At 39.7% G+C, this 19,586-nt stretch overlaps 1 protein-coding gene across 1 annotated transcript in view; it reads left to right on the top strand.

Annotated features, from left to right (window-relative positions):
- Hecw2 (HECT, C2 and WW domain containing E3 ubiquitin protein ligase 2) overlaps positions 1-19,586 on the top strand; it is a 203,930-nt gene that overhangs the window by 137,868 nt on the left and 46,476 nt on the right. The window contains exons 17-18 of the mRNA XM_028765597.1: positions 8,697-8,780; positions 13,478-13,587. Coding sequence (XP_028621430.1) covers positions 8,697-8,780; positions 13,478-13,587 — 194 coding nt within the window. The remainder of the gene's footprint in view (positions 1-8,696; positions 8,781-13,477; positions 13,588-19,586) is intronic.

The following is a 19,586-nucleotide window of genomic DNA, read 5'->3' as shown; positions in this document are numbered from 1 at the left end:
ACACACACACACACACACACAATTAAAACTAAAAATAAATGGTTTTTAAAACCATAAGGAATATTATGTTGATCCTCACTTCATAAAGAAGGAAGGAAGGAAGGAAGGAAGGAAGGAAGGAAGGAAGGAAGGAATTAATTATGGGTCCATAGAGAAAGAGGCACTACTGTATATAGAATTGTGTTTTGTCGGATGCATGGTTCCCATCACCATTGACTTGTGAGACATGTAAACCTGTCATATGAACTATCTTTTTGATATTCTGAGCATCATTCTAATTTTATAGAGAAGTCACTGTCTAAGCAACTGTCCCTCATAGAAACCCTCAATACAAATCCGTCAAATGGAGGAACAGTATAATCAGAGTGGACGGCCAACATCAGCACAGAAAAGGAACAGATCACAGAACTTTAGCTTCACTCTATTTCCAGCAGGTACTTGTGTTGAAAAAAGCATGAATAACTATGTGGCCCATCTAGTAGCAGGCTTGCTAGCTTACAATCTTCTGAAAGCCTACATCATAAGCTCCAGGCTAGGTATTTGCATTCCAAATATGCTTAAGATGAAGAAACAGAGTTAAACAAGTGTCAATCCTTATCCTGTAGATGGTTTATATTCATCTGTATCAGCGGTTCTCAACCTTCGTGATGCTGTGACCCTTCGATATAGTTCCTCACGCTGTGGTGATCCCAACTATAAGATTATTTCATTCCTACTTCATAACTGTAATTTTGCTACTGTTATGAATTGTGATGTAAATATCTGATTGGCAGGATATTTGATATGTGACCCTCCCCCATGGAGTCTCAACCCGCAACTTGAGAACCACTTGTTTATCTTCAACATGTGGTGAATTTATATCATTTGTGTGTGCATAAGGATCACCTAAGAATTTTAGGCTACATGGACTAACATCCTAACCTACCCTATAGAGCAGTAAGTAGGAAAACAAGGAACCTTTCTATTGTGGGCCATCTGTAAGGGCAGATGGTCCTGTGACTGATAACCATCAATGGCAATCACTAATTTTCCTTTCTTGGCTTTGAACCATTAGGGAACTCCAAGCACTTCTCTAAAACCACCTCAGGCAGCTTTAAAAACACGGGTATTTGCAGCTGTGTTCGTGAGAGCCCAACAGCCCAGGAACCCAAGTATGCGGAGTCTGTTCTGCTGGCTCTAATTCTTCAACACGTGCCCTTCTTTAACATCAAGACCAGAGAGAGGATTGGTTTCAGTGAGAATGTTTTCTGTGGGAATTTCAGTCTTAAGACATGGTTTGTTGTCCCCAAATGACCTCCTTCCTGTGAGAGAGTTGCTCTCTGATGGCGCATGTCTACACTGAGAGGAAGTGGTTACAAGCGAGTGTGAGAGGCACTGGAGCTTTTTCCTGCGCTTGTCATCAATGCAGCTTAGCTTTCTGTTGTTTTTTGAGGGGTTATTTTTTGTTCTGGGGGTTAGGGGGCTGGCTTCAATCTCCTCTGCACTTTCCTTTTCACATCCCTACGTGGATCCTAATTTAGTCATTAATGTGAGTCAGCTTTCTGACTTTTTGTTTCGTGCCATAGCAGAAAGTGAGCGCAATATTGTTTATTACCAACACGGAGTAAGGGTTTTGCTGTCGTTTTAACATTGGCCGATCATGTGCCTCATTTGTATTTTACTGCGTTCTCCTGTGTTTAACACTGTGAAGAGCATGTGATCAGAGGCATACAGGAGGAAGGACTTTTGTCCTCAAGAAAGTCATACCTTAAAAGGAATGTATAATCTTTGTTATAACTCCTAAGATTGAACAGCACTTCTTTATGACACAGGACCCTTCACATCCGCAGAATAAACTTGAATCAATATGATAAAGTAGTATTCAGAATCCTCTAATTGCAGTCAAATGTGTTACTAACATGTCTCAAACTAGATTAATTCCAAATACTAAGTAGCTTTATAGAAATTCGCATGAGCTAAATCTCATTTTCTAAAAGGAAAAGAAGTATTGGAGGTCAGTCATGTTGACTTTAGCCACTTTTATTCAGAAGAAACTTAAGTATGTGTAAACATAAAATGTGTATAACTTTTCTATGATTATAGTTTTCATGAACCATAAACCAAGAAATGTATAAAGTAAGTTAAAACTAAGAAAATTAATTTCATGTAAATTAATTCTTTTATTGTAAGTCCTCTGAGGGAATTTCTGGAGGTTCTGCAATACCAGGATGATGTGTGGAAAAGTTGGGGCATGCTCCTGTTCTAGCTCCCTGCTTCTAAAATCCACTTAATATCCTTGGGTAGAGGAGTATCACATGTTAATCTAACAGATTCTACACTTATCTTCACCAAAATGCTCAAAGGCAATCGAATTAATACTTTATCTGAGACTTTTCTTCAGAAATCAAGTTATCAGTGTTAAGATTATCATCAGTAGAAAGACAAACTTGTCCTTTTGGGGGGTGAGGGAGGGAGTGTTGGGTTTTTTTTTTGAGACAGGGTTTCTCTGTATAGTTCTGGCTGTCCTGAAACACACTTTGTAAACCAGGCTGGCCTTGAACTCATAGCAATCTGCCTGCCTCTGCCTCCAGTGCTGTCTTAGACCCTGTCTTTTGTTTCCCTTGTGTTGGGCTCAATTCTTGTGCTTTGACCTCTGATGGTCTGTGATATTCATCCTTGGCATTATCATGGCATCATCTCCCCTCCACAATGGAAACTTATTTGTATTTTCTGACTCATTGTCTTAGTCTGCCAGTTTATTCAGAGTGCTCCTGCTGGGACTCAGATCTAGGCCAAATAGCTGAGGTGCATATTTTACAAACCAAAGGGGACCTGGCCTCCAGGTTCTCCCAGCATCCCTCAGTCCCCATATATTACAGGGCATGGCTGGGATAGCCCATCCTCTTCTCTAAACTTTCCAGCCCAGGGGTTGGGCTTCCCCTCCTCCAGAAGATCTTCCCTTTATAATCCAGGCATTTAGGTCTCTCTGTTCCTCTTTCCCTGTGTGCTCTTTCTCTTTCCTCTCTCTTCTGTCTCCCTCCCCATAGCAACTTCCCCTGGTTTCCTTCCCTGGGACCAGTGAACTCACTGGAGCGTGGCTCCCCAATGAACCTGCCTTTGTATACTTTAATTTGGAGGCTACCCAATAAACTACATTTATACACTTTAATTTGACCTGATTTGGCTACTGGTAAAGAATATACTCCAAATGTAATAGTGATGGTACTGAATGTATCTCGTGGTGTGTGAATTTTACCACTTTCCTATTTGTAGAATACTGCAAAGGTTTTCATAGAACAAGAAATGGCATTTTTCATGCAACATTTAGCATAACTGCATAATATACTTTTTAAGTTCATTTCTTTGTTTTCTGTTTAGCCTGTGGCAACTCATATTATATAGCTTCCCTTGGTCATTTTCATGATACAAATTAACAGTGCAATAAAAAAGTTCTCTTTCCAATCAATAAGAGAATTGTGCATGAGCAGAAAATGGGCACCAAGGCCCTGGTGGCGTAAGGACAGACAGCCCTGGTCACTAACATTGGAAGAGTCTGTATCTGATTGTTAAGCATTTGTCTTGTAGCTCCATACCATGCAGCATGAAGTCACATAGTGGTAAACAGTCATCCGTGTCATCTACAGTATCCAAAATATGCTCTATCCTTTTCATTGGTTGGTCACCAACATGAGAAGAAACTTACAACTTCTAGCAGAACTTGGGATTTTGTCTGTAGATTTCTAGTAGATGAAGGTCACAGTTTGAGGAACACTGGTCTATAGAACATTGGGCAAATCGGTGATAACTTAGGAGCAGTTCCTTCTTTGTTCTTGGAAATTATGCGCAATTTCTGAGACTCTGCTTAATTGTCTCTTCCTCTTGTCCCCAGTCCTGGTCATTCTCTGAATCATCAATAAACTAAAGTGGTTCTTGATTTTACTTAAAAAGACTTTATAAGGGACCTATAGGCTAGGTGTATGTCCAAGGCCTAAAACAAAACTCAGTTACATAAACCAAACACCTTATGGGACTTGAATATAATACTGAGGATTGCTTTTGATTTCTATTGCACTACAAGCTCCTGGACAGACAACTTTGTGGTGTTCTTTAAACCTTGTCTACCACGTCTGGAAAAATTGAAAGAGAGAGAGAGAGGGAGAGGGAGAGGGAGAGAGAGAGAGAGAGAGAGAGAGAGAGAGAGAGAGAGAGAGAGAGAACGCTAATGTGATGAATACCAGATGATGCTGTCCAGTGCTCTGTCCTGGAAGCATGACCTAGAGCTTGTTGCTGTGAAAAAATCTACTGGCCTGGTAGAATACTAGTCTTAGCCTGCCTCTGGTATGTTCTCATCAGAAAAATCAAACCAGATGTTATATAACCAGTTGCCTTATAGTTAGTATGTGAACAAGCAGTCTTCCCACTGGCATCCTGTCTCTGATGTCAACCTCCTTTCTTCCCTTCAACCATATCTTCCCTGTGGCTCAGAAGAGCAAAATGGTGTTCTTCTTACTCACAGGATGTTTTAGGCCATGGTACAGCCTAGAACATAGCATCTGTATCATTACTTTGTCCAATTCAAGTGAACAGAGTTGGTGAAAGTGCAAGCCTGTTTGATTTTTGCTTTTGTTCCATTTGTCTTCCTTCACTGTGATTGTGGACTGAAGAGGTAAAGTTTGTATTTGTTGAAGTTAGCTTCAAGATCAAAGCATATTATTATTGACTCTTACACAAGAACTTCTTAGGCTAAGGAACTGTTATTTTTCTACAAGATAATTTTTTTCCAGTTTAGTTTTTTTTTTTAAAAAAAAAAAAGCTAGCACTTAGTTCTCTTATTTAAAAAACAAAACAAAAAGCACCAGATAGTGGGCCTTGATCCATCATGTGTTTTAGAATATGATGCTAACACTAGTGGGACAATGACCTTCCTGGTTCTGATCTTCAAGGCCGAGTAACTTTGCAGGGAATTTGGCATCATAAGCATATTTTTAAAAAATAAATGCCCAAGTCTTGTGTCTTCATAATCTCTTGTTGATTATAAAGGACAGAAAATAAATGTTTCTAAAGATAGTAAAGTGTCTTGGGTTTTTAAAAAGCAAGCTAGGGAGGAAAGGGTATATTTGGCTTACACTTTCAGATCATGATTCATCATTGGAGGAAGTCAGGGCAGGAACTCAAGCATGGCCAGAACCTGGAGGCAGGAGCTGATGCAGAGGCCATGGAGGGGTGCTGCTGACTGGCTTGCTTTCCATGGCTTGCTTAGCTAGCCTTCTTATAGAATTTAGGACCACTAGCTTAGTGATGACACCACCCACCATGGGCTCACCTTCATTGATCACTAATTGAAAAAATGCCCTACAGCTGGGTCTCATAGAGGCATTTCCTCAGTTGAGGCTCCTTCTTCTCTGATGACTCTAGCTTGTGTCAAGTTGGCACCCCAAACCAGCCAGTACAAATGACCTTTGTCAAATTGACACAAGAACACATCACCATTAAGCCATATTCATCCCCAAGATCTAAATAACTTTAAAGGTCTCACAGTCTTTACAAAGTCAAGCACATTAAAATTTCAGTCCCTTTGAAGTATTCAGTCTCTTTTAAAATCGATAGTCTTTTCTAACTCAAAGTCTCTCAATTGTAGACTCCAGTAAAATGCTTTTTTACTTCAAGAGGAAAAAAAAAACAGGGCACAGTCACAATCAAATCAAATCCAAATCAAACTCTAACTGTCCAGTGTCTGGGATCCACTCATGATCTTCTGGGCTCCTCCGAAGGACTTGGGCCACTTCCCCATCTCTGCCCTCTGTAGCACACAGCTTGTCTTCTAGGCTCTGGATGCCTCCACTCCACAGCTACTACTGTTCTTGGTGGTCATCCCCGTGGTACTGGCATCTTCAAAACACTGTGATTGGCCTGAGCTTTCTCAAATAGCCTCACATAAGCTCTCTTCATGATGTCAAGCCTCAACTTACCTTCATGACCCATTCAGTCCTAGGCCTTCAACTACCACGGAGGCTGCACCTTCATCAGTGGCCTCTCCTGCCCTCTCAAAGTGCCAAGTTTCAGCTACTCTCCATGACTCCTTCATGCCTTCAAAACTGACACTACCTGGGTGACTCTTACACAGTACCAAATCTGGCTGCCAACACAAGGTACAACCTTGGTTGTCTCTGGAACACAGCTTCTTTGTGCTCTCAGAAAATACTTCCCAGAAGATTTGACCTCAGTGATGTTGATCTCTTCTTAATCATCTGTAATTGCTTAGCTCCAGCTAACCAGCATCAATTGTTCCAGTAATGAAAAAGTTTCCCTTTAGTAATTCTGGTATCTTGTTAATCATAGCTGATTGTTTAACCCCAGCAAACCAGAACCACAGAATCTCACACTGAAATAGTAACAGCTCTGATAGAATCTTTAAGCTTCCCTCTGAAATGTCACAAGCCAAGCCTCCATCTTCTGTACTACTCTCAATATTCTTATTTTCCAGTCTCCTACAAAACATCTCACTGAGATCTCAACACTCAATGGCTTTCTAGCTAGAAGTTCCAAAGTCCTTCCACAATCCTTCCCAAAACATGGTCAAGACTGTCACAGTAATACCCATTATGCTGGTATCAACTTTTCTTAGTCAGGGTTTTATTGCTATGACAAAACACCATAACCAAAGAGCAAGTTGGAGAGGAAAGGGTTTATTTAGCTTACACTTCCAGATAGTAATTCATCATTGGAGGAAGTCAGGACAGGAACTCAAGCAGGGCTGGAGCCTGGAAGCAGGAGCTGCTGCAGAGGCCATGAAGGGGTGCTGCTTACTGGCTTGCTTTCCATGGCTTGCTCAGCCTGCTTTCTTATAGAACCCAGGACTTCCCAAGGACTTTTTACCCAGACCCTTACAGGGGACTACCTTTATAAGCCCAGGGATGACACCACTCATCAAGAGCTTGCCCCCTCCCTCATTGACTACTAATTGAGAAAATGCTTCACAACTCCATCTCATGGAGGCATTTTCTCACCTGAGGCTCTTTTCTCAGTGATGACTCTAGCTTGTGTCAAATTGACATACAAAACCATCGAGTGCATAAAGGTTGGGTGCTTCCTACACTTATAAACGTAAAACAGATCTAGCTAGAGGAAACAAGGTGCTTAACCCTGTACTCTAGCCCTGTGAGCTGTGTGGCTAAAGGCAAGTCAGTTTGTATGTGTTTGGGGATTTTTCATCCAGGCAGTTTAACCTTGTGGCTTCCGACTCTGTAAAGAATCTTACTAAGTCGACTTAGATCTTACGAACTTAAGATGTAGTGGAGCCGGTGAGAACACCAAATAAAGCAACACGATGCTCTAAAGAACCAAATCTAGATGAGTCACTAGAGACACATCTCGCTTTATGCTTCCGGTCTCAGAATGCAGAGTTCTTAGCACTCACTGTAGAGTTGTGTATACATTTGGCTTCCATATTTAATCTAATGAAATGGTTTCAGTGCCGTAGCCTAAACTTTTATTTTCTCCCCTCATCTTAATGCAGTACTATAGCAGGCTCTGAAATAACTTGAGGTAAATTAGAGAAAGAGTAAGAAAATGTTTTATTAAAATTATGTTCATATGAAAAGTTTAAGATATTATGAACATGAAGATAATTTGTGAATCCAAAGATGTTGTCACATCTATTTATGGTAAGCTAATGACAGAAATAGCATGTCATGGCAGTGTATGTGTGTGTGCTGTATTAGAGATCCAACTCAAAGCCATCTTCTGTGTAACAGGCAAGCACTCCACTACTGGTCTGTATCCCCACCCACAGCATTGTATCTGGTGTGTGAGGGCTATTTAATTTACATTCCTACATTAGATACAATATCTACTTTCCCAGTCTAGTAATTAAGGATGTGTCAGTTTTTTATTATTTAAAAAAATTCATTATTCAAATTCATTATGTTCTTTTTGTTTTTGTTTTTGTTTTTGTTTTCTCAAGACAGGGTTTCTCTGTGTAGTCCTGGCTGTCCTGGAACTCACTCTGTAGAGCAGGCTGGCCTCGAACTCAGAAATCCACCTGCCTCTGCCTCCCAAGTGCTGGGATTAAAGGCGCGTGCCACCACCGCCCAGCCTTTTTTTTTTTTTTTTAACTGAAGCTATAAGCACAGTCACAGGTACAGTCTGTTTTCAAGAAAGACCTTGCCACATGTAACTTACAGGTTTATCCTCAGGAAAACAGATGGATATTCCTACCCACATCTTTCAAATGAGAGGATAAATCTGGGTGGTTGCTTTCTGAAGAGTGTGAAGTCACTCTTTCAAACTGTTGCTTAGATACAAACTCCCAGGTGGTCTTAACTCAGAAAGGTTTTCCTGTCTGGAATAGTGCCCTCTATAATGCTACTTAGGTGTAGAGTGTGGGAGGCCCTAAAATAACTCTTTTCTCCCAACAGTAGAAGTTGTTGCCCACAGGGTCTTTTCCTTGTATGTTTTGTTTTGTACCTTTTTGTTTGTTTGGTCCTGTAGTACTGAGGATGCTAGGGAAGCATTCAACCACCTCATTCCAGTGGACAACATCCTTCTCAAAAGCAAGGAGTGTGTCTGTTGGAGATTTGTATTCCTAAAGTCCCATAGCACAGTGCCACTTAATAAGTACCAAAAATGCTACAGCCATGATAGAAAACATGATTATCCAATAAGTTACATCCCCAAAGCCTAATATGGACATTTGCACCATTTCCTTGTCTCAACAGGGAGAAGATCCAATTTATCCGAACTGAAGGGACCCCTGGATTGGTGCGGCTCTCAAGTGATGCAGACCTTGTCATGTTACTGAGGTATGTGACACTGGGGCCTCAGGTGGAAGTCTCCTGCTGTTAGACACTTTGGAACATTTTTTGAAATAATATGCCAAAGGTGTTAGTAACCTTAAAATGCCTCCTTTCTCCTCAGAGTTTTAAGGAGACTGTCATATTGGAGACTTAGAATGCAACTTTCACAGTAATTTATTTCAGATTACATCGGGTACCACTAAGATTTGCTTACTCATACTTTTACACCGCTGAGAAGTGAAAAGGTTATACAGACAAATACCGCACTCAAAGAGTAGAACAGAAGGTAACCGCAGAAGTAGATGCAGCTTACCTCTGGCAGAGTAGAGGTCATTGATAGGTTATTTCTCCACCACCGCTGAAATGAACCAGTTTAAGCCAGATTAGATTATATTAAAGACAGGTTTATTAGGAAGCTGCTTTCTGGTAGGTGAGTTCACTGGCCCCAAGGACCAAGGCCAGGGAAGTCGCCATGGGTAAAAGAAGGTGTAGAAGAAAGAGAGAAAAAGAGAAAGGAGCACACGTACAGAGATAGAAGAGAGAAGGGGGAGAAAAAAATGTCTAGATTGTATAGGGAGGAGCTTCTGGGGGAAGGGCAGCCCAACCCTTGGGCTGGAATGTTCTGGTTTGAGGAACAGGGTATGCCAGGTAGGGACTGAGGGATGCTGGGAGAACCTGGAGACCAGGTCTGCTTTGGTATATAAGATATGCACCTCAGTACCTTGTCCCAGGCTGAAACCAAATAGTCATCTCTAGATTTTCTTTCCACTTTTTTTCTTTTTTCTTAAAATGTGCTTTCTCTCCTTTTGCTGGTTTCAGGAGTAGCTTATTTACTTTATGGCTTTTAAGAGTTTAGGTTTGGGAAATGAAAAGGTTGAGGGTTGGTCAATGGTTCTGTGGATTAGATGGTGCTTCATGGAACTGATCCATTGTATTGCCTTTCATGGTGGTTAAATTAAGTTCAGTTTTTAAATTTCAAAATACTTTGGAAGGGCAACTACAAAGTTTTCAGAAAATATTCTCACATTTGATTTCAATCTTCAATCATAGGCAAATTAGAAATATAATATTCTTCAGGATCCAGTGGTTGGGAAACTGCCCTGGAGGGCTCCATAGGATCAAAACCCCTCAGGCAACACTTTGTCTATCCCTGAGGGTAAAAGGCCACAAGGTTATTTTCTTTATTTGCTTGGTTTTTTGTTTTTGTTCTTTTCTTTTTCTCTTTCTTTTTCTTGAGACAGGGCTTCTCTGTGTAGTCCTGGCTATGCTGGAACTCACTCTGTAGACCAGGCTCACCAGGCTCAGAGATCTAACCTGCCTCTGCTTCCCCTGTGCTGGGATTAAAGGAATGCAGCACCATGGCCAGGCTTGTTTGTTTTCTCTGTTGGTCTTGGCCTTGACTGTAGTTCTCTCTCCTAGTGTTTTGCTGTCCTATTTCTTGCTGAAAAGCTGTTTCCATTGTTGCTATAAAAGGAAGACTCCAAAGTGTTCAACCATTCCCCAAACTCTTTCTCTTCACTTGACTCTTAAAGACCTTTGAGGAGGGTGTGTCACTTCTCAATCAAGCAGGTGACCTACCCTTTTAATTTCGGTATACTGAGTTAGTTCTAAAAATAGTATAGCCTGCCAGATAGTCAGGAATACTATTGATCTGCTAGTGCAAGAATAGGATGTTTCTATAAAAATAAAGTAATAAAAAAAGCAAAAGTCATATGTGAGCAGAAGGAGAAACAAGGGAACAAACAACTTAAGACAGTAGAGGCTTTTAATTTGGGGGGGTAAAAATCTCTAGAGGGGAATCCCTAAGGATAAGAAGTCTGCAGTGTGCACAAAAGTTAGTATAGGGCAGAAGGGGAGACTGGGAAGGAGTTTGGAACGTTTCCTTTCAGCCTGAAGTCAGCCATCACCAGGAGTAAAGAATGAATGCTAAGTATTAAGAAAATAATGTCAGGTGGTGGGTAAACATCCCATGGGCAGCCATTGTCAGGTGTCAGCAGGGGGGAAGGCAGGATTAGGAAAATATGTCTGGAATGAGGATTGCTGTGATCTCACTGCCCAGAAACCAAAAAGGAGAAGCTTTTTAAAATGGTGTGGCCATGGCTACAAGTCTCAATCTTCTCTCCTTAGTTAAACAGTATTTAGATAGAATAGTTTTAAATATCCTAGTTAATTGTAGGTAAAATAGTTGTATTTTGTTTAAAAAAAAAAAACAGTCTACATGAGTTTCTTATATGTAAAAAGATCTCACAAATAAAGAGCAAGACTACATCCTCACATGCTTGGGAAAATAAGTATGTTCACCAAAACTAAAGAGCCTTTGAAGAACCTAGAGAATTTACTCACACCTAGTAATTCTATAGTTATGGCATGTTACAGATTTAGTTCTTGACTATCATTTCATTTATCAAACATATTTTTAATAGTATGCAATGGTACAATATACTATCTGCCCTTACATAATAAATAGTATTTACTACTTATTGGAAATGGGAGGTTTGTCTATTCACATTCTCAGTAATTTCTTCTGTATTTTACTTTATTTCAATCAAAGACTCAAGAGTGTGCTTGCTGAGTACTGAGTGAACCTTTGTCTCTTTGGCATTTTATATCTTAAGGAAGAGAATTAGTCCTGGTAAAAATGTATTTCATTATCTGTAAGCTAAGGTGTGAGGCTGTGTAGCTTTGGGATATTATTCAAATCAAATTAAACCCATGTGTAAAGGTATTTTTCTATTGCTATTATAAAATATAAAAAATGTAAATGACTTGAATTTGCTATTGATTATTCATTTTCTATATAATTTCAATAGCTCATTTTATTTAAAATGTACCTTTAACAGGTTTAACATAGGCCGTGATTAATAAATGTGGACATATAAAATAGGAAGTGATTAATAAATTTGGGTGTATAAAAAGTTTAAAGTTGTATAACAAAGATGCCTTAAAGGCATGAAAATGGTAGCCAACCAAAAGGGCGATATCGACAGCACATAATGAGCAGGTGAAAAATGACTTTCAGTTATCTTTAAAAGAAGAGAATCAGAGCCGGGCAGTGGTGGTGCACACCTTTAATCCCAGCACTTGGGAGGCAGAGGCAGTCGGATTTCTGAGTCCGAGGCCAGCCTGGTCTACAGAGTGAGTTCCAGGACAGCCAGGGCTACACAGAGAAACCCTGTCTTGAAAGACCTTAAAGGGGGGTGGGGGGAGGAGAATGAGAATGAATCAGAATCTGGGCAAGGGCAATGAGATGACGTCTCACAGGAATCGAAGAGTATTTGGTTAATACATGTGTGGGAAGATGCTGGTGGCCGTAAGATTCAGTTTTGTACAATGAGCCACTACTTCTTTACTTGATGTTTGTAGAACCCAAAACGTCTAATGCCAACTGAGGCCGAGGAACTCTTGTCTCTGGAGATTAAAGTTTCTGGTGGGACAATTTCTCTGGTGCATGAACTGCCAATATCTTATACAACCTAAAAGGATAAAAATGTTTTTATATTTTTAAGAATTGTGTATCTATTTCACATGTCTGGGTGTTTTCCCTGCATATGTGTATATGTAACACATGTGTATATGGAACACATGTGTACAATGCCTACAGAAGCCAGAGAGTCAGTTCCTCTGGTACTAGAGTTACAGATGATTGTGAGCTACCTTGTGGGTGTTGGGGACTGAATTCAGATCCTCTATAAGAACAGCAAATGCTCTTAGCAGTGACCCATTACTCCAGTCTCTAATTTCGTCATATTTCCAAATAAAGTATTTTTTATATTCTTAATAGATTAAACATTTAGAAAATTTCATCATCTTAGAAAGTATATAGTGAAAAAAATCTATGTATCTATTTAAAGATATAAGTAGAAATATAGGTTTATGTTAGAATAACATCTGTAAAAAGTTATACTACATGAAGTACTGAATTTAAGTAATATATGTTTGTTTTTTAACGTAGGAGACCTTATATCTGCACTTGAAGTTCCATTATTCTTAACTTTTACCTTTGTGTGACGGTAATTTAGTATATAGTCCAGCATTATCAGTGAACACAAAAATTCACGAAAGCCATTTCTTTCTGAGGATATGTTAACCACATACAAGATGTCAGTATGAATGTTTGGTGGACTAGCAGCCTATGTGTTAATTTGTAACTAGCCACAATCTTAGTTGGACTGCAGAACTTGATGTTAGAGTGGATTGGGTGGGTATGTGCTTTGAATGAACAAATCTGATTTTGTGTATGTATTGTATTCACACTAAGAGACTCACACATACAGGAGATACCATGTAGAGAACATTCTTGGTACCATTGGTGATAAAAAGCAGTCAGTCAGGGAAAGGGTAAATATTTTTCAAAAGAGGGATGATAAATTAGTGTATTCATAGAATGGTCTGATATACAGCAAAAGGAATATCCTAAACCTTTAGGTATCCACACAGATATCAGACTACAATAATATTGTTGATTGAGGAGGTGGGTAAAATTCAAGCATGACAAATACTTACAGAAAACATTTAACAATGTATATGGCAAGACTATGTTTTACCTGTACATGGATGTTCCTAAGTATGAAACTATGGAAGGAAACTACCTGTTAAATCATGATGGAAGAAAACAAGAATAGAATCCTACCTCCTACCCACTGTGGAAGCAGTTTACTTGGCCTTGTTGGCTAACATATATTTTGTTCCATGTCTTTTCCTAGCTTATTTGAGGAAGAGATCATGTCATATGTGCCTCCTCATGCCTTACTCCACCCCAGCTACTGTCAGTCCCCGCGGGGCTCCCCTGTGTCATCTCCCCAGAACTCACCAGGTGAGTCTGCCTGCTACATACACATGGGAATTCTCTGAGGAGCACAGGTATGGAGTGCTCTGTCTACAGGTACACACTGTGTGATATTTGCTACCTTTTTAAGTAACTTGCTTCCATGTAAGTTCATTTTGACTGAAAGATTATAAAGATAAATGTTACTAGTATAACATATCCTGCTATAGAATTTACTTTATATTTTGCTGCCTACTGCTTAATGTTTCTTGGAAAATATTAGAGCACAAAATATTTTGTGAGCTCTTTTGATTTAAAAAGTTGGTTTGGGGGTACAGCTTTGATAGGCAATAAAAAACAATGTCTCCACTCTCAAGAAAAAATATAGAATTTAAAAATTTTTGGTATAATGGACCTGGATATTTTTCTCCTATTATATTAAGTAATTATTTGAGATGGTATGAGGGAGATGAATGGGCAGATGGAACAAGCTAATGAGTGAGAACTTATTTGAACTCATTTGGAAGAGGCAGATGTGAATTAAGGGGTGGTGAATGCCCAGGTGTGTAACTGGTATGGAGTGGATCTTTGCAAATGAATTTTTACGGAAGGTAGCCATGATGTTGACAGAATATCAACTATATCTTTTTATAGACAAAGTGTTAATCACACTTTCAGTAGAAAATCAAACTTCAGTTGTGTCACTGAAAGCTGCTATGCTCTTTAATGTATAACTTGTGTTCTCACACGTTGCTCTGATAATAAAGCTACAGTCTAATTGAATACCACAAACAGGAAAAGCTCTATTAATCTGTCCATATAACACAGATTTATTGAGCATCCAACTGTGATGCAAGCTCTGAATTAGAGCATGTCCATATAAAGATGAATACTACAGTCTCTGCCTTTGAAGGGTTCATGATGAGGTGGTGAGTCAGTAGTGATCCTGCAGCTCAGTGGTCAGTGCCCTGATGGCCAGACATCTGGGAACATGGGCACGTGTTTAAGAAAGACTGAGATAGCAGGGTTCAGGGAACTTTGAAGGATGACTGAATAGAAATTTTCCAGGTGGGGTTTGAAGTTTAGCTGGATGGTAAGGAACTTGCCTAGCCCTGGGATTGGCAAAAAAATCTCAAAAAGACAAAGCTGGCAAACAAAACTCAAGAACTGGAAGTTTCCCAGAGGGATCGAAGACAAAGGGACATTCTGGATAAACGGGTAGCATACACTGAGCACAGACAGCGGGATACTGAGGAGAAAGAATAGAAATGGAAGGCAGTTCTGAAGATTCAGGTTGGAAATTTAGGCCAGAGTAGTGGTCACTGAAGTCTTTCTATGTGACCTGTTCCAGTATAGACCCTGCCTTGGGAAAGGTTATTAATAATGTCGTGAATTTAAACCCAGTGACCTGTCTTTGGTCTTTATCTTTAGCATCTGGCTCTACTAATAATGCCTTGAAAACTGGCTTTTGGTGAAATCTCTGAAATTTTATAAAAAGAAAACTGTCAGTAACAAGGATTCTATTTCATGAGGATCAGTTTGATGACAGACTCTAAGGCACTGGAGGTAGAGAAGCCATTTGAGAGAATGTTGCGTTAGGCATGATAAAGAGCTGGACTTGGCAGCCATTGAATTATTCAGAGGCCTTTGTCTTAGGTAGGATGCATGCTAAAGATTTTTAATGGTTTTCTCTTTGCCTTGCTGTCTTATGATTAAAAAGTAGATCCATGTGGAATTCTGCTCATTCTAGCAACAGCCCCCTTTTTCTAGACTTTTTCCAAAGTTCTTCCTCCCTGAGAAAATCATTGACCACCAGATACTGTCTTCTGAACGCCACATAAGAAGTTTTCTCTTGAAGGCTGTCTGGGTAGTCTTTGATTCTGCACATTCTAAATGGTGACCAAGCTCACATCTTCACTGAGCATCACAGATACACAGGAGTGATTCATGGCAGTGATATAGTGCATTCTGGAAACTCAGAGTTCAATATTTTCCAACGACATGTGTAATCCAGCCATATCTAAATTGCTAGCAGTGTTTGTGGTGGTTTTAATTTGCAGGAAAAATTATCTTCATATTCTTGGCCTGCTCTGTCCCAATGGGCTCTGTTTGATGTTGAGGCTGGGACAAACTGCCTGATAGGAATGGAAGCAACTGTAAGTGGCTCCACATGAGAGGAGGCCTCGCTAACCTCATTTCCCCTGTGGAGGAATCTGTTTCTGAAAATGGCTTCTGCGTCTCCCAGTGTCTTTGCTGGCTGGGTAAAGTCAACATCTCAGAAATAATTTTTTTGAGAGGTCTGGTTTTTTCCCTTGTGACTGGCATTTTATTGAGAATGATAGTGTAAAAATTATGACAATAATAAAATTTAATGATCTTCATTCTAAGTGCCTAGGAACCTGATAATCTTCCCAAGTCCAGGAATGTTTGCATGGTTTTCAAGAGAAAACGGGCTTTGGAAACTCTGACTCACTGCTTTCTGCAGCTGTAAGAGTGTTCACCTAAAACTTGTCAAAATTTTGGAATGTGAAGGTTTATTTTTCTAGGGCCATTATAATACCAGTCTAATCTCAGCTGTGTCTGAAGGAAATGACCTCTGCAAATACCATATGGTTCACTATGGCAAATAAGAAAATAAGCAGTTTGTCTATGGACACATCTCTAGGAATTTAAATGTCATGTCCCCCAATTTATCTCATATATTAGAGATATAGTTTCTGAGTGCATAGGTGACTAAAACTATGGTATCAATGGCATGAGAATTGTTTAACACCATTTTTATTGACAAATTTCATGCATCTTATTTTTCTCCTTGTTTTCAAAATCATGGCACATCAAGGTGCTGCACGGTGGGGGAGGGGGTGGTCATTGTGTCTGAGTGTGGTTTAGAACAGTGGTTACTTCCCTAGAATTGGTATAGTTGGAGCTATAAGCAGCCTGAGATCGAGGACTCACAGCACTGAGGAGCTTCCTGGGTCTTCACCAGGGTTGTCTCTAGTTGATCCAATTTAGGCTTATCCCCATCTATCTTACACATGAATGAGACTCAGACTGCGGTTATTTTATTTGACTTTGACAATTTCTGGGGGGTCCCCCCCAATCTACTTTCCTAACTGCTAGACTGACTACTTGTCTAGCAGTGTATCCCCAAATACTTGCTGTTTCTCCTGGCCATGTGCCCCTGGTCCATCTCTTCTCATGGTGGTTCTCTCCTGGGCCCTTCTCTCCCTCTCTACCATAGACCCCCAAGCAGATAACAGAAAACCCGCCTACTCTATTCTCTCCAATAATGGCTATAGCCATTTTTAATCAACCAATAGTTTTAAATTGAGGAGCAAGGTTTACACAACAAAAGCTGGTATACGTGAGAATTCTCTCATCTTGGGGCAACTAGACCTTGTGATACATAGCAACAGAGCAAACCTCATCAGTTGTCTCAATGCAATGGACCATGAGAAGGGTTTACTTCCCACAAAGGTTCTTCTTTTCCTCTCAAGAAGACTAGGGTCTTACCTCCTTTGTCTCTTAGGAGCATCTCTTCTCTTTGTTATTCCTCAGCCCTCCTTACATAATCTCTTTCCTTCTCGGCTTAGCACTTTTATGATATAGCTATTTTTTAATCATTTTTTATTCTTTGGAAATCTATATATCCACCAGTGTTTTTCTCTGAATCACTCTAGTACTCTCATTTCCCTTCCTCCCAGCTTCAAGTATTCTTTTTATTTTTGTTAGTAATGATTCCTGAGTCCAGTTAGTATAGATTTTTTTTGTTATTAATATTTTTTGTCCTCACCACTAGTGCTGCCAGGATGTCTGTTATTGGCATATCCTTCGGTGTTTCCTTTTTTAATAAGTTAATTCATGGCCAAGTCTGAAAAACCAAATGGTATAAGCTATGCCTGATGTCTCAGGCCTGTAATCCCAGCTACTATAGAGGCAAAGGCAGGAAGATGGCAAGTTAAAGGCCTACTTGTGCTTCAGAGTTAGTTCAAGGATAGGCTGTACAACTTCATGAGATCTTGTCTCAAAAATCAAAAATCAAAAATAAAAAATTACTTGTCAATTACTTGTCTGACACATATGTGAGGCCCCACATTTATTCCCCAAGACAAAAAAAAAAGAACAAATATCCACATTTAAGTAAGTAGTATGTACATGAACATCCACAGATCTAGGACTTCTGCTACTCTAGAAAATAGGGTGTAGATAAGAGGGCTTCACATCTGTGCTTCACAAGTTATCCCCATGATGCTTTCTGCTCAACATATTGTCGTACTATGTTCCAGGAGATGACGCTGTCTAGAAATTACTATAGTGCTTACTGGCTAGTTCTTCATTAATAATGGGAAATTGAAGAGGAAATTGTGTGTGTGTGTGTGTGTGTGTGTGTGTGTGTCTGTGTGTCTCTGTGTGTCTCTGTGTGTGTGTAAATGGAAAGGGAACCAGGGAAGAAGTGGACCTTTAATCTGTACTAGGACAGGGGCCTGGAGTTGTGTAGTCAAAATTTAACTCCATTTGTAGCAGAGCATAAAGCCAGAAGCAGAAAAACACAGACTTCTCGAGATTTTGATGCCAACATTTTTCAAGTGTCATCTGAGAGTATTTTGTCAGATAAAATTCAATAGGTGGTTATTATGCAGTGTTGTGACAGTGTATGGAAAATGTATATATAGTATGACAGTTTTTAAGATCTACCTAGCAGTGATAAAGACTAACAACCTAATAGCTGTTACAAAAAAAAAAAAGTTTCTGCAAATACTTAATATAGTACCAGCCATCCAGGAAGTCCAATCTCTATTTGGTCACTTCCTAGAAGCAACTGGCTTTTTTGCATGTGATTCCCTTTGGGAAAATTCTAAAGACTGAGAGTATTCTCAGAGAGAGAGGACCTTTGATTGTGGTTGTGGTTCCCCCATGCATTTCTATCAGCTCAACCTCCCAAGAACATTTTTTCGTTTCCAGAGCCAATATAACCTCATTCCTTCCCTGGAAGCTCTTCAGCTGGACCTGATTTGTATTAATTATGTGACAGCTGGTATTGGGTATTGTGGCTCATACCTATAATCCCAAACCCAGAAGGGAGAAACAGGAAAGCCTATGCTATATAGCAAGATTGCCTCTCTACCCCACTCTCTCTTTTACTCCTTCAGATAGTTTTACTTTGACCATAAACATTTCTGTAGGTTATGTTACATAATATATCAGTGAAATTTCTATATTGTTTTAAAACTTTACTCCAATAACACTATCCTTTCCCACAACAAAATTAACCTCTCAGAATTAGTAAGGCTAATATTCTTCAAAACTATAGATGGTCAGAATTCTGTTCATACTTTAAAATAGGGAGCACAGCTTTATAGCTACCACTGAAATGAAGGATTTCCTGCAGCCTTTTGGGTATCTCAAACTATACAGCCATGGTGTATAAGCGACTTCTTATTGTAATCAACCGAAAGAGTGATGTTTCTTTTGAGTCTGTCACAAGTTTTCATTCAGTCTTTGCTCTTCATTTGCTGTTTCCCACTGACGGCTGTTGTTGATGCTGATTCACTATGGCTACCTTCTGGGCTGTTTGGGCTACTAGTCTAGATCTTCTCACAGCTTTCTTGGGTTTCCTGAGTCACGCATTGTCTTGGCCTGAGTCCATCCAGCAGCAGCCTTGCACTCCTGTGGCTCATGTCTCTTTGTGCTGCAAATGACTTCTTCAAGCACACAGGTAGCCATTGCCCTGTGTTAGCCCCTGGATGCTGCCCACATGTCTCACTGGTTGGAGTTGAGCTTCCTGTAGTTTCTCAGTGTGGACTGATTCCTCAGTGTGGCTGAACTTTGGAATCATCTGGAAAGTTGTATTGTGGAAACACTTAGGTCTGGGTCTTACCTCCACAGATTCTGATGTAATGGTTATGGGTGTGGCCTGAACTTTGGAATTTTTTAAGGTTCCTATGAGATTCTAATATGCACTCAATATTGAGAACCACTGCTTAGGATTTTCTTTTGTGTCTTGGAGGTTTTTTTTTTTTTTTTTTTTTTTTTTTTTTTTTTTTTTT

This window comes from Grammomys surdaster, unplaced genomic scaffold (assembly GCF_004785775.1).
Source record: "Grammomys surdaster isolate TR1022 unplaced genomic scaffold, NIH_TR_1.0 165, whole genome shotgun sequence".
Classification (NCBI taxonomy): Eukaryota; Metazoa; Chordata; class Mammalia; order Rodentia; family Muridae; genus Grammomys; species Grammomys surdaster.
The sequence above is the reverse complement of the archived record's forward strand: the minus strand, read 5'-3'. Positions and strand labels throughout refer to the sequence as shown.